The sequence below is a fragment of the Athene cunicularia genome (assembly GCF_003259725.1).
Source record: "Athene cunicularia isolate RWA chromosome 5 unlocalized genomic scaffold, athCun1 chr5_part1, whole genome shotgun sequence".
NCBI lineage: Eukaryota > Metazoa > Chordata > Aves > Strigiformes > Strigidae > Athene > Athene cunicularia.
Window position 1 is genome coordinate 41,643,572 of NW_020799101.1, and position 14,821 is coordinate 41,658,392.

Genomic DNA, 14,821 nt, shown 5'->3' on the forward strand with positions numbered 1-14,821 from the left:
CCAACCAAGCTCTGCAGCTCAAGTGCTAAATTCAAACAGCTCTACAACCATCATCATAGTGGCTGTAAAGCACTGCAGCAAAGTCTGAACCCAATACTGACGCTGCAGGTTGGAAACTGTCCTCTGCTGAGGTGCCCCACAACGACAAAGCAAGTCTACAGGATCAGTTATAGCTCTACTTGTAACCTTAGAGTGCTCCTGTAGCTTCCTTGTTCCTAAGCAACCAGTCTTACTCAAACAAGCTGGCCATTACAGAAAGGAAACGCCTGAGCCCCTTTTTCTCTCCATCCTAACCAGTTTCAACACGCAGATCTAACAAAACAAGTTTGTTTAATCTTTTTCTCCTCCTTCCACTTAAAAGCAGCTGCAGGCCAGGGTGCTTTAAAGCTCATAACCCAAATAAGTAGCCTGATGCCTTTCCATGAGACCTGGGAGTAAAAAACCCCAAACCCTCCGTTGAGAGGGAAGCATCACGAGTCACCGAAATCACAGTAAGGGCATGAAGCTCAAATCCTAGAGAGCTTGTACAGTACAAAGTCTGGACTGGGCATTATCAGAGACAGCACATCATTTAGGAGCTAAACCCACACACAACCCACTGCAAATTTAAGGCACTCCTGTAACGTTCCACTTTCAAGCCCTAAACTCTTCAATTCTACCAAAATTCCTATACCAAAGGAAATTAGCTTTTTCTTCAGCACCTCAGTGTGAAAAGTACAGATCCATCAATATTGCAGTTCCATGGGGGAAGCTTCTCTGAAGTCAGATAAAGTTAAGCCAAATTATTTTATAGAAACCACCATTCCTTCTCCTTTCTAGGGTGTGTCTTCCTCCATGTACAAAATGGATAGGAGATCCTGACCAACCTCTCTCTTCTTTGAGGATGCCGTAAGATTCTCTCATAAACACTACACATACCACAGTGAATCACTTGGTACTCAATCTAGTCTGGAGAAAAGTACTTAATCCACCTGAATAAAAATAGTAATTCTAAAAATCCCAAACTCTGTAAATCTTGCATATTTCAAACCTCAAATTTCAGCTGAGCACACTTGTTGCAAGGAAGAGGCCCATTTTCTGTTTGTCTTCCCACAGCCCAGTACAGGCTTGTTAGATGAAGCGATGCAAGAACAACAGAATTCTTATGAATTCCCACTAGAAGCTAAGTATTTGAACTTGTAAACACAGTCTCTAAGCTGACAGTGACAGGGCAGTAGTGAATGGGAACTACCCATTCCAAGAACTACAGTCTGAGTCAAACTACAAACATCTAATTTTGATGGAGTACAAGATGTTCCCAATTCCACTCACCCCTTTATTGGGATTATGACCCCACAACTCAAGAGGCAAAAGCAAACACAGTAACTTCCCTCTTCATGCAAGTCGCTGTCCAATACTGTATTACAAACCCAGCTTTACTGGTGCTTTTAACAAAACACACTAGATGTGAACTCAGGCAACTAAGGAGCTGACTCACATTCACTTCTACCATCTCTGCTACCGGGACAGAGTGAAGAGGAATCAAGCAAAAACAGCCAGACACAAGGCCACCAGATACTGCAACTCCAAGCCCAGAGATGATCTCTCTAGAGTTTACTAAATCATCTAGGTTTGTAGGAACTTGCACTACGATGAAATTAAATAAACAAGTACTGATACTTATTTGTTAACAGAGTAAATCCAGCTTTTGATATTAAAAACCTGAAACACAGTGATTTGTGAACAGAAATTGCCTTTTAGAGACAAATTTTTTAGTATCTTTGCCTCCAATAACTACCTTACAGGTCTACCTCCACACCCCACACTTGCCCCTGCTTCAGTCTCTCACTGTTACCCGTCTTTCTTCTGCTACAGAACACCTTTAGCTTCTCTGCAGCAAATCTCGATATTTAAATGGACAGCAATGACATCTAGTGGATTGTTAAGAATTTGCCTTCCTAAATTTCTAGCCCAATCATTTTATTTTTAGGAAGGAGATAAAACACACAGCTCTCAGCATTTCAGTTAGCTGCTTCCAACTACACAGACAAGAGCACATCTGAAATTCTCTACAGTTTTCTCTAACACACACCGTTGTTTCCCCCAGCTCACAGCATTTCCCTAATCGCTTGCTTGAAGCCTAGGAGAAGTAGCAGGCACAAGTTTGCTTTAGGCCTTGGGTGCGGAACTAAATTTCTTCAGCGTAGATCTAGCTACAGATATTTGTTCTGGTTACACAGGGCTGAGGCTCCCACCTACCCTTTCGGTTACACTGCTTTTAGCTGCATTAAACTAAATGGTACGGGTTAGTCACACAGACAAGGACAAGGTCCAAGGCCACATCATTTGTAACAGCTGGTACACAGCTCATTCACAGCTAAAAAAAATACAAAGGACTGTGATTTCTAAAATGTAACTGTGCTGAAATTACAAGGAGAAAAGATAAAAATGCTATTCTGAAAGCAAAGAGGAAGAGATCATGCAGATTAGACTTTTTGGAGAACAGCAAGCAGTTCACTTTTCTCCAACTCGCTAAAAAAACTTCTTACCTTTTTTGCCAAGTGATATTGCAAAATTGCTGAGCAGCACAGGTGAGTGGTTACTGACACTTTCGAAGCATGTGACAGTGTAAGGAAAGTTAAGATATATTTATGTAGCTTCCTGTACTACTGGCACTAGTCATTTAATCAGTGCTGGAGTCTTTGCAGACATTAACACTCTCCACAGCCTTGACAGCAAATGACTTAAAAGATTTTTCAGTTAACAATGGTGAGAAGGCATGAAATTTGTTGTATATATAGCTGGTGCACAGGCCTACAGCCCTCAGAGAACATTGCATACTAGCCACTGAAAAAAAAAAACCAAAAACAACCTAGTTCTAGTTTTGTTAACTGAGACATTAATACCCAAGACCGGAATCAGTAGGTTCTCGAGGTGCCTTCCCCTACCACCCCATCTCAAGCAAAGACTTGAGGGTTTTTATTTACTTGTTGTGCTTCAGTTCCCACAGAGACATGCTGCTTCCAATATTACAGTTGAGCAGATCTCCCTAGAATGGTAAGTGAATAATATTGCTAATCTTCAGAGCACAACAGAAACATTTAGTGATGTGACTGTTCTGTAGCACTAATAGGAAAAGAATGGATGACTATAATTCTAATATACTAGGAAAGCATCCTGTAAAAACTCAAAAGTAAAGAGATCGAATAGCTATGAAGAACGTCTCAAAGAAAATACATAACGAAATTACTCCCTGCATCAGAAGGAGATGTTACTTAAGTTTCTGCTAAAGGGCAGAAAACCAGCCAGTTGCCTGACTAGAAACTTGGGGGGGGAGGGGGGCTACTGCTGCTTTATAATGACACATACAACCTTAAATATCACATTCTTTACATGAAAAGATGACGATTCAGGAGTGGTCAGTTGTAACAGGTTTAATGATGAACTTAGACATCACATTTAGCTTTCATCACAAATTCTTCTGGCAGACCCATCGACTTATTCAAAGCAAAAGGCTATCCAAAGCCAAAGAAAACTACAGCATGTGGGGTTTCTGAAGCACTACTTAATGGAACCACTGGTTTCTGGTAAGAATCACTGATTCTTAATGGAAACAGTGGTTTCTAATAAGCTAGCAACAAACACTACAAGGTGGCAATGAGACTGCCTATCCCATAGCTCCAACAATGAAAAGAGAATTTCAAAACCTCAGGTATTCCTACTCTCAGCTCTGTTTTTTGTTACTCATGTAATTTTATACAGATAAAAATTAATTAATTCCAGGCTGAAGCTCCCAACAAAAGCATGTGTGTTCTTCTGGAGTGCTAAGGTCAGCTGCTTGAGGAAATCAATTTATATTTCCTTTCACTAATGTGAAGGCCCATTTCGACAACCCTACGACCAGGCTAAGTGACTAGCAGATTTAGAGAGGAACTCAAGACAAATACATACATTCACGTGAAAAAAACAAATAGGATTTTCAGAAGACAGTAGTTTCTATTGCTTTAACTACAAGAACCATCATTTTTCATTTACATCATTCCATTCTTCTGCCAATTACTACCTTTGCACTTCATCCCCAACCAGCAGAACTTCCCAACAATATAGTTTCTTCAAAAATAATCCAAGGAACCCTTGCTAAATTGCTAAAGAAAATTTGTTGTTCCCTCACCCACAATGTAGTGATCACCACCTTCTGGGAAGAGTTTTCAAGTCGGTGCAATGGACAGAAGCACTGACCTGCAGCCATCTCCAGAAAGTAGCAAATACTGTCAGGAAGGCAAAAGACTGTCTGGTCACAAGGCTTCAAACAGCAAAGCAAATTTCAGACTAACAGAACTTTTCTGTAGTCTACTGTTGAGGGAATATATGACTAGATCACTAGTCTAGTGCTCAAGTGCAGCTTGTCAAGGACCACAGCAGGACAATACACAGAGGCTCGTGTTCCTGCTTTGCAGAGTGTATCAGTTGAAACCTTACTACTGCACGTATCAATTCTTGTCTCAGGTAAAAACAAAACCAAGCCCCACTCTGCAAAGACAGTCATAGTAGAAACAGGATGGAGAGCAGGAGAAAGGGGTGAACAGGCTATGAAGTATTGTCAGAAACAGTACCTACAGAAAATTCAAATGTACAGGCTTGTCCATAAAGCTTGTGGGAAAGAATTATACCCCTTGAATTGCAGGCAAATGACTTAAGTGTATTATGAGACACTCCTGCTTGAGAATTATACACATCTTATTTTACACTGTGTAGAAATATGTATTTGTGTAGTATGATGTTTACAAAATATATATGCAAGAGCATTTGTCCTTTCATGTTCTTTCCATGTATGTGGTTATCGATTTTCAGCAAAAAGGAAACAAAGGCAATTCTACACTTTGAAAGTGATGAAGACTACACTGCTTAGTGTTCTTCACTAGCTTCCCCTTTAAGCTTGTCTTCACTGAAACAAATACCACACATCAGGGAAGACAAATCATAGGCCGTTCCCAATTTCTTCTGGACAACAAGGCACTCCATTAGCTTCACACTGAGAAGCTCAGAAGAACTGCAGCAGCAAACATCTGCTAAATATATTCCAGTAGGTTAGCTCTATTGTTCAAGTTTCTAGAAATCCATAGTTGTATCTCCCCATTTTTCAGGACTAGTTCCCTGTGATCCTGATAACAAGACCCCACTACTCCTTCCTTAGAGTTCCACAGAAACCACCACGTTCCTGCTTCAGGAGGTTATATTCCCACCACAGAAGCTTCACAAGTTGTGAAGAAAACCACGCCTGTGCATTGACAGTTGCAGATTTGAAAAACTACAGCCAGCTTTGCATCTCCTCTTCATATTTTTGGGGATCGATAAAAGGCTTGTCAATGGACCGGATCATCAGCTCGCCACAGTACACACATTCGGCTGCCACAATATCATCAATGTCAGCTTTGATCTGTTCCCGGCTCTGCTGCCCCTTCCCCAAGCTAATGGTATCTGTGTCCTTGGGACGATGGTGGCTTTTGGAAGGCTGAGTGGTAGCTGCCAGCTTCTTCTGAAGGTCTTCAAGTTTTGCCTGCTTATAGGCAGGAAGGTTTGAGAAAACTGCCTGGAGGAGACAGTCATAGTGAAACATGTGACCACACAGGAAAAGGTAAAAAGGGCGGTTTAGAAGTGGAAAGTCACAAGCAGCACATTTTTCCTGAGGCTCCACAGAGCCATACTTATTTCGCATTTCCTGGATGTCCTCTCTGATTCTCTTGGCACTCTGTGTGGCTTCCTCCATCTCCCTTTTCAGCTCCTCAATGTGCTTATTGTAGTCCTCCAGGGAGTTACAGATTGCCTCCTTGAAATGGTCAATAGTGACAAAGTCTGGAAAGAATGGCAGGACATCTTCAATCTTCAGCAGGGCACAGCTGGAGAGGCAGGCCATTGCCTTCTTGACATCCTTCTCTTCCTGAACAACGTGGCGAGCAATCTTCAACCACAGCTTCTTCCGGAGTTCCTCATCATCTTCAGGGAGATCTGCACACGACTTGGCAAGATCAACATCCACCTAGAAGTCAGACAGACAAGGAAACCGAGTTAAGCTTCCCTCTTTTGGCCACCACTCAACTTCAAAGCCTGCTGTCCACTACAGGAGGCATTAATAGAAAACTTCCATTGCTATCTCACTGCCTAGGGCTGCACTACTGGCCTGCTCCTTGTTTACAAGTCAAACACCTCTCCTCTCCACCAGTATTCCTCCCTGAAGATTTGCTTGCTACTCAGGTGAGAACAAAGCCCAGCACTAAAGTAAGGGCAAATCCATGTTACAGTATCTTCACTGGCCACACATTTCAACAAAGACATAGCAATGCCAAGAGAAAAAAAATCCAACATCTCCCTGAAGGTTAGACTAAGCTGACAAAGGCATTCTTCTGTGATAATTATCACAGCTAGAAATAGGAAGTAATTAGACTCCTGAACAATAGCTATACAAGTCTTGCATAAATGCAGATATGTTAAAGGTATTTTATGTTAGAGACTGAGCTCAAGACAGACAATACTCCCCCTTGTGCTTTCCACACCCGTACCCACAATTATGGCTTGTCACAGTCAGTTGTCTACTTAAAACAATTGCTAAAGCATAGAAGTATGTTAACAGAGACAGGTCTTTCTTCCTAGATTTAGCTGCACAGCTCCTATACTGATGAGTCTGTCCAGTTCCTCTCAGTGCTTGGTTGTTCAAGATAAATTGAACAAGCTACATTCCTGTATACCATAGCACACAGACACACACACACACACACCTGTAAGGCGAGATCCACAGCCTCCTCATACAATTCCATCACTTTGTAGATATGGACACAGGCATGGTGGTGCCCGTGCTCTGCGCACAGGCGCAACGCATACTTCAGGTCATAGTGGATCCTGTTTGGGTTGGTTCCTGCTTGCTCCAGGTACGACAGCAGTGAGTCTGGCCGACACAAAGCATAGAGAGACAACAGGTAGTTGTGAATGGCTTGCTGGGTTTCCTCCAACTGATAGACACAGAACTCCATATATCTAATGGCTTCATTGATCTGCTGGGTGCTGGCACTCTGGCTATAGTTAACAAGGGCTGGAATGAGGTTCCTGGCATCCAGTCTAGAGCCCATAGAAATCCAAGCATCAACTACCTTCTTGGGAATATGCTGGATGAGGACTGGAGAGAACTTGTAGAACAGCTTCTCGTCTCTGTGCCTGGACAGCACATTTAGAGCTTCATCGTACTCATCATGCTGGCAGTGGTGAGCTACTACACGCTCATAGTCCTGCATGATGACCGCAAAGTAGACCATGTGCTCCGTGTCCCCATGGCTTGCCAACAGCTCGTAAATGGATGCCCGGTTATTAAACAGACAGTCCTTGATTTTAGGACTGCTTAGGAAAGTGCGAAACTTCTCCCGTGTATCCAAATAGAGATTTCGCTGTGAGGGATCTCCTTCCAATATACCTAGCCAGTTCAGGTACAGCTCTGTTAACCATGTGGTCAGCAGAGTGGTCTGTGTCTTCTCAGAAGGCTTTAGGTTACTTAGCTTCTTAATCAGAAACTCCATCAGGGCCTCTTCTTGCTTGGCTTCAATGAACTTAAGGGCAATTTCCTCAAAGTAGTTCTGGGTCAGCGCATAGCATTTAGCACTGTCTAAATACCTCTTGTTTTGGAAGCAGTGCTCTGCTTCTTTTGCCAGCACAATATCCAGGCACTCTGGACGGTCCTTACAATACTCTTTGGCTAAATCAAATTTGTTCATATTCATATACATCTTCCACACGTCTCTAGATTCCCGTTGGACGTGGTAGCGGAACACTACTTTCTCAGTGTGGATCCATATCTGCTGGACTGTGGGATCTTTGATCATACGTGTCAGTAAGCCAAACTTCTCCAAGAACAGATCTTGAAAAACAACCTGCCCATTCAGCGTGCATACAGCCTTCACCCGGTCAGGCAGCAGCAACAGGAAGTGGAACTGGGTAAGTACAATGGATATTGGCTTGTTCACAGTTATGTCAATATCAGAAGGATAAACCCAGACCCGTTCATCACTCAGAATTGAATCAGGACGGCTATAATCCAATGTACCATATAAAACACCGTTTCCCATCATCCAGGCAAAGGAGCGTGGGTTGGAGCGCAATTTTGGGGTGTAAAAGGCTATCTCACTGAAACCAAGGTTGGCCGGAAACTCCCGGAAGCTGGGCAAATGATCAGCATGCATAGCAAATATAGAGCTGAAGCCTTGCTGCTCTGTCCCTTCAGGCACTTTGCCCACAAACTGGAAGAGTCTCTTTCGAGTGGTGGCTATAATAAAAAACTTCCCTTCTATCCCTCGTTCAATCTCCAAGCAGCAGACTGGGGCAGGTCCCGATTCCTCCTCCAGAGTGTAGACCTGTCGGAAGTACTGGTCGGGATTAGTGCTGAAGAGGCTTCCCTCACTGACAGAGATTTCAGCCTCATAGATCTGTCCCTGGGCTGTCCCCACCAGGATAGGCCCAGTGTTGGTCTCTGAACCAAGAAATTTGTTCCAGCCCACACTTTCAATCAAGTGGCCTTTCCAGCGGGAGAGTGCTCGCACCTTCTGAACACTTCTGTTCAGGTAAAGGCATTCACTGGTGTTCAGAGCAATCAGGAGATGAGAGCCTGCCAACAAGAGAGGGGTATGGGAAAGACAAGGAGAGAACAAATTAAGACTGTGCCTAAGCAAGCCAAATTCTTGAGGCTTCTAATCCTCGCATTTGATAAGCTCCAATACCAACATACTTAATCTAAGACTCTCCCAGGCATTCATAGGAATGTGGGGGCTTTCCATGCTGGATCAGAATGGTGGTCCATATGTTGCAAACTTAAATTACTAGTCCCAGATGCTTCAGCAAGTATGTATTCTTGTGTTTCAATAAGTATTCTAAGGATAAACAGTTCCCAAAGTTCTCTCCTATCCCTGGCAGTTGGTGACAGATATGAGCATCTCTTTCCAAACTTTTGTTTTGTTTTTTAAAATCAGTCAAAGCTACAGTGAGCTGCAGATGTTTTATGATCCTTTTTAAAAATTCTTATATAAACACATACAGCACAGGGTGACTGCAAAAGATTTCCTTTCCTTATTGATTTTAGCAGCCTTGCTCAGAACAGCCTAATTGCATGTGTACATTTCAGAGAGTTCAAAAGCAACAACACAATTGCAACAAGCCAGTGTTTTTCTAATAGCACGGAGGCAAATCAGTAGGCAAGGCCCCGGGGCAATGGAACCCTGCCCACAGAAGAACCACATTTATGTAACAGAAAAAGAACTCCTTCACCAGTGCTTGTTACGCACATTCAGTTGCATCTGCTGCCAACCACTGTCTGTAAATACACATAGTCCATTCCCTCACCTGTGTGGTCCAAAAACATCTTGTAGACTTTGGCTTCATCTTTGCGTCCCAGCTCTACCTGATTAGGTTCATCTGGCTTCCCAAGATCAATCCTGCAAAGAGAAACCATGAAAGCATGTTTCCAGCAAAAGTTTGTGGAGGCGTTATTGCTTACTGCTTTCCATATTGGGTTCGTGGCTTCTTACCCAGTTTGGAACTGTAAATTCCCTAATACCTCGGGAAAAAAAGAGGCAGGGGAAAATTAACAACAACTTCAGGTCTCTGACAGCATTACCTGAGAAGGGTGTCTTTGCCAAGGCTCATACAGAGCTGGTTAGAGGAGACCACTAAGCTGTTAATTTTCTCTGGAGGAGCAAAATCAATCCTTTGCTTGTTAAATATTGGTGTTTCCTTCTCCAGTCGTGCATTCACATATCCTGGAGAAAGAACACGAACACTTAAAAACAAAACAAGAGAAAAACCCACAACAACCACCCCACACTACTTCAAAGTCTAACCTGAAAGTCTAGAAGGATCATCACCTGCTCTGGAAATGGAGAGTGCTCCATGGAGCATGAACACAGAGAGTAGCACATAGATACGTATAACAGGGCAGAAAAGTAGTAATACATTTGTCTTGTCACAGAACTGCAAACCGGTTGTGAGCACACAGAATTCCAGTGACAAAACTGTCACATAAACTGCATAAAAAGCTGAAAAGGAGAGCAGAATCACAAAGTAATTTGTTTTCCTTGGTCGACAGTTTATTTGTTAGAGACAGGAAAGTATGGCTGGTATTACATAAGACACAAAGAGGGCTCTGGTTTGACACTCCCACAACAAGATACCCAAGAGACTACTGTGGCGTTAATTGAAACATATTTCTCTCTTATTCCATGTTGGAACTGAATAAGCTATCGTACTTGACATCCATCATTCACAAGCTAAAGCTATTTTTAAAGCCATGGTGGGTTTTTTTGTATCCACATAGCAGACTTCATCATTGAGAGAAGTCTGTTGGATTATTTGCTGCGGGGAACACAGCTGGAGGTCACAATGATGCTTCTGCCATAACCCTGTTTCAACAACGGTAACACTATCCTAATTGCATCTTCCCAGTTGCTGCTGGAAGGCACAAAAACTACTTATTAGAGACAAAACAATAACCAAGACCTGGTGATTGCTGAATCAGTGCTCCAGTCTTGGCATAAACTGCTTCCTGAGCCAAAACCCATTCAGACTGGTTTACTGTTTCATGGCAAATCCAAAGATGGAACCAGACTAACCTAACCCTCAGATCCCTTCAAAAACCATGCCTGAACTCTAAGAAACGCCCAACTAAGTTAACATTAGAGTTAAGGGTTGACAGGACACAGCCACCTAATGGCACACATGCTGCATTTTGAGCTCAACCAAGCAAACATGATGAATGAAAATGGGAGTTTCTACAACCAAATCAAGTTAGCTTGTGTGACTATTTAAGTATTCAGCTGGTCAGTTTAGTCCCAACCAGCTTGGGAAATGTGGCATCCACAGGAAGGCATGTTGAGGAATTACTTATGAAGGAGATCTAGGCAGGAAAGGCAGAGAACAGAGGTAAGGTCCGACTTGAAGGAAGTGACATACTTCTGGAGAAATATGTTAATAAATAAATAAAATTTTGAAATCTGTTGCTTTAAAAACCTCTTATGATCTTCAGTGCAGATGGGCAAAGCACAAGATGCAGTTCAAACCCATTTCCTTGGCTACGACAAAGGCAAAAACCCAGTCATAGGCAAGCAGTCAACAAACAGGTGAACCTGTAAACACCACGTGGCAACACAGAAAAGCAGCACGACAGATTTAGTTTTCACTAAAGATGGGTAGACCTCTAAACCCAAAAACGTGGGACTTGCAGAGATCGTACCATTCCATTCCTAAATGAGGACAGCGCTTTTTATGGTTTCCCGTGAGGAAGCAAAACACTACAGAAGAGCTCAGATATGCCAGTGAACTGCAAAATAAGAAGGCATTCATACAAAATCAAAACCAAGTGATGATACTCATTAGCAAAATCCTGGAACATATGTGCGTCCACAAACAGATCTTATCACAAAGTTTCATCCATATCTGTCCCGCGGGACAAGCTTTCCCAGTGACTGAATTTCCCATACGCACAAAGTCTTACATAACCCTCTGACAAAGAAAACAGCAGAGGATCTCTGACCACACCAGCTCAAGCCAGAAAGCAAGTCAGATTGATACATTGCTAGGTTAAGCCATCTGCTTCGCTCCATGTGTGAGTGAAGGACTTCTAAAGCAAGCAGATCCTTGCAGCAGTTAGCCCGGACAGGAAAATCAAAATGATCAAAAATGAGAAGAACTATAGCAAGTTAAGGCCATTCACAGCCAAAGCAGCCAACTAGAAAGATGTAACCTTAAAGAAAAAAAAAAAAAGAAACCTGGGATTGTATCTCAGAGGAAAGAGTGTTTTGACTTTCTAGACTGGGACTAACAGCAGCACTTTGAAGCACACTCAATACCTATAACGTCCCCCAAATTATCCTGAAAAACTCTTAATTTCAGCCCTGTTGCTGTTGAAAAAGCCAGTGTGGTAGAGGAAGGCAGCCTGCTAACACTACGAATCCTTTAATTGCCTGTTCCACCAATGCTTTCTCCTTGCTTCTGCCTCACCACTACACCAGCTGCAGGATCTTTAAACGATTCTTGTTTTAAAGGAAAGATGCACATGCAGAAACAGACAAAGCAACCACAATCTGAGTAGGCAGCCTTTTGCTCAGCGCATATGTTTTTTTCTTACACATTGATCCACATCTTAAACATTACCCACTTATGCAAATGTGCATTCCTTTATTTCCAGTTAAGCAAAACAGATGTCCTTCATTCCAGATTAAGGAGCTGCAATGCCACAGTTTAAATTTGCTGGTGTGAACTGTGGTTCAAAACATTCAGACAAAGCTCCCAAGCTGCAGATTCACAAGATGTCACAGCGAACCAATAAATGTAAGTAAATATTTATATACATCAAAAAAGAAGGATTACTCTGATGGGAAAAACCCACATACCAACAGATTACTAAAACATTCATTCAGGTAATCTTGAACTTTTCTCAGATTGCCACCAGGCAAAACAAGGCTGACTGAGACAGCAAGGAAACCCAAATACAAAAAGGAAAGAGAACTAGCACCTATAAACAAGCAGGGGATTAGAGCTGGGGGGTGTGTGTGGTGTGTTTTTTTTAAATTCAGTCATAATTCAAACCAATGGATTGGATTGCAGCATTCTGAACTCATTAGGACTGTACCCATTACAATTATAAACACTGTAGGATCATCATCACTGACATGAGGATTTTAATCAGCATCCGTAACAGAAGAAGGATGAATTTCAATTTACAGTTCTCTATAAAACCAAGATGCCTATTTTATAACATGCATTCTTTTCAAACAGTCCCCTCCTTCATCCAGACCCCAGTGTCCTTCTGCCAACATCAGTCAAGTCTAGTGGGTCAAAGTAGGTCTTCTCATGCTGAAACTGCAGTACTTGAAGTTTACAATGCAGCAGTACTTCAGTGTGGCTAATGAAATCGGTTGCTTCTTTCCCACACTTTAGGTTAGTAACAGAGTCACTGCTTGGTTATTTACAGCTTTGTACCTGCAGTTTAACAAGCACAGTGAACAACTAATTGAAAAAGAGGAATACATTTTGACACCTTCCAAAATTTCCAACCTAACCTTAAGGACTGCTTTCAGGAAGTTAACTGTTTACTTGCATCTTTTTCCAAAATCAATTTGCTTTAAATTCCGATTATCCACAACTTCTACCAGCCCAAGTCTTTTTCAAAATTACTAGTGTAGTCTGCTTAAAGAATAATTAAAATCCTGATTAGACTGTGCCTCTGCAGTTGACAAGTTTCCCAAACTTCCTTTGCCAACATCAATTGCCAGCAAACGTGCAGATTTCTCAACACTAAGACTGCCATGACTGAAGACAGTGTTGCAGCAGTCAAGAAAAGCTTAGTCCTTGAAAATTTATTTTCAGTAACATAACTTGTCCCAACACTGTTTTGCATAAACCCATTCAGGACACTTATTCTATATGTAACATTACACAACAAAGTAACTATGCATGTTAAAACAAACACAGGGAACGTATGTATTTCAGTACCCAGGCTGAGTAACTCTAAGTAATGAGAGTAACTCTTGAGTAATTCTGCCTTATACTCAACAATATACACAGTATGTCAGAATTCATAAATTCTAAACAGATATATAAACCTCACAATCTGGTTTCCCCAAAAGTTAACAGTGGGCAACACTATATGAGGAAAAAAATTGAAAGAATGTGTCCATGCATTTCCAAACTTGTAACTCAAAAATGCCAGCTCTGCAGAAAACCTAGTACTACCATGACAATACCAGGTAACAGAATCCTCTCATAACCTACATTTCCCTGCTACACTCAGTAAATGTTGGGAGGTAGCATCTAATAGGGAACAGCTATAGAACCTAATGATCCTTGAATTTATCATGGAATATACCTGCCATTTGTTTGCTTTCTCTCACATGAAAGAAGCAACTGACAGGCCATCACACTGTTACTGTACTCTGATTGTACACCTCCCTGAATAGTACAGTATACTAAAGCTTCACAGACCTTAACAGAAAAGTTCAATAGTGAGTGATACAGATTGCTTTCTTGGTAACCTTCTTCAGCAGTCTGCCTAAGGAACCAATTAAGTCGTTGGCAAGCTACCCCTGGGTTAGGAAACTTAAGCCTACGCAGGTACAGGTGTGCACACAGCCAGAATACTCTTTAACAGTTGGGTTCCTCGGAAAGAAGTAAATAAGGTGATAAGGTGATCTCAGACAACTACTACAGCTCTGAACTGAACAGTGCTGAGGTGTGGTTATAATTGGTGACTGTGAAGGCATGCCACTTCACGTACACGTGCTTTCACCACACACCACAGCACAGGGGCTATGGCCTTATAAAGCCCTCCTGCAGACAACCAGCACCCCAGTTTTGCTAAGATGACCTGCATCACCCCCAAGCTTCATCAGGAATCGAGTGTCCCCTGCGTCAAAACATTTCACACTGTAAATGATGATAAAATGAATCGCAGCTGAATGTTACGCCACATACACTGCAACACACCTTTTCCTGAAAGCATTCCACACAGCCTGACATGCCCTACTCCCCCCCCTCCCACCTTGCCTCCACCCTCCCAGCAGGAAAACCCGCAGACGGGACTCCCCCGCGCACACCGGCGCCTCCAGCCGGCCAGACACCGGGCCTAGTCCTCCACTGCGGGGGGACACGACGTACCCAGGGCCCGGCTCTAACCACAGCGCCGCGCCGCCCCCGGGGGGCCTACCGGAGTGCGGGATGCCCACGCTGGCGCGGCTCTGCTGCACGGAGGCGGAGCGGTACAGGGAATCCTCGTACTCGTCCAGGATAGAGGCCATGGCCGCCAGCGGGCACCGAC

The 14,821-nt window shown here is 42.8% G+C and overlaps 1 protein-coding gene across 1 annotated transcript; it reads right to left on the reverse strand.

Annotated features, from left to right (window-relative positions):
• Window positions 1–3,399: 3,399 nt before the first annotated feature.
• Window positions 3,400–14,815, reverse strand: VPS18 (VPS18, CORVET/HOPS core subunit). Its single transcript, XM_026849640.1, has 5 exons — window positions 14,711–14,815; window positions 9,629–9,770; window positions 9,355–9,446; window positions 6,753–8,623; window positions 3,400–6,016 (listed from the first exon to the last, which is right to left on the reverse strand). The coding sequence occupies exons 1-5, from the start codon at window positions 14,799–14,801 to the stop codon at window positions 5,288–5,290; spliced, it is 2,925 nt and encodes a 974-aa protein (XP_026705441.1). The 5' UTR covers window positions 14,802–14,815; the 3' UTR covers window positions 3,400–5,287.
• Between the last annotated feature and the right edge of the window lie 6 nt (window positions 14,816–14,821).

Bases quoted from the DNA above. Each gene is read 5' to 3' on its own strand.
- VPS18 (XM_026849640.1), bottom strand. From the start codon at position 14,801: ATGGCCTCTATCCTGGACGAGTACGAGGATTCCCTGTACCGCTCCGCC. The intron at 9,771-14,710 runs GTAGGCCCCCCG...TTCTTTCTCCAG, and splicing joins CGTGGGCATCCCGCACTCCG to GATATGTGAATGCACGACTG. The intron at 8,624-9,354 runs GTGAGGGAATGG...TCTTGTTGGCAG, and splicing joins GATGTTTTTGGACCACACAG to GCTCTCATCTCCTGATTGCT.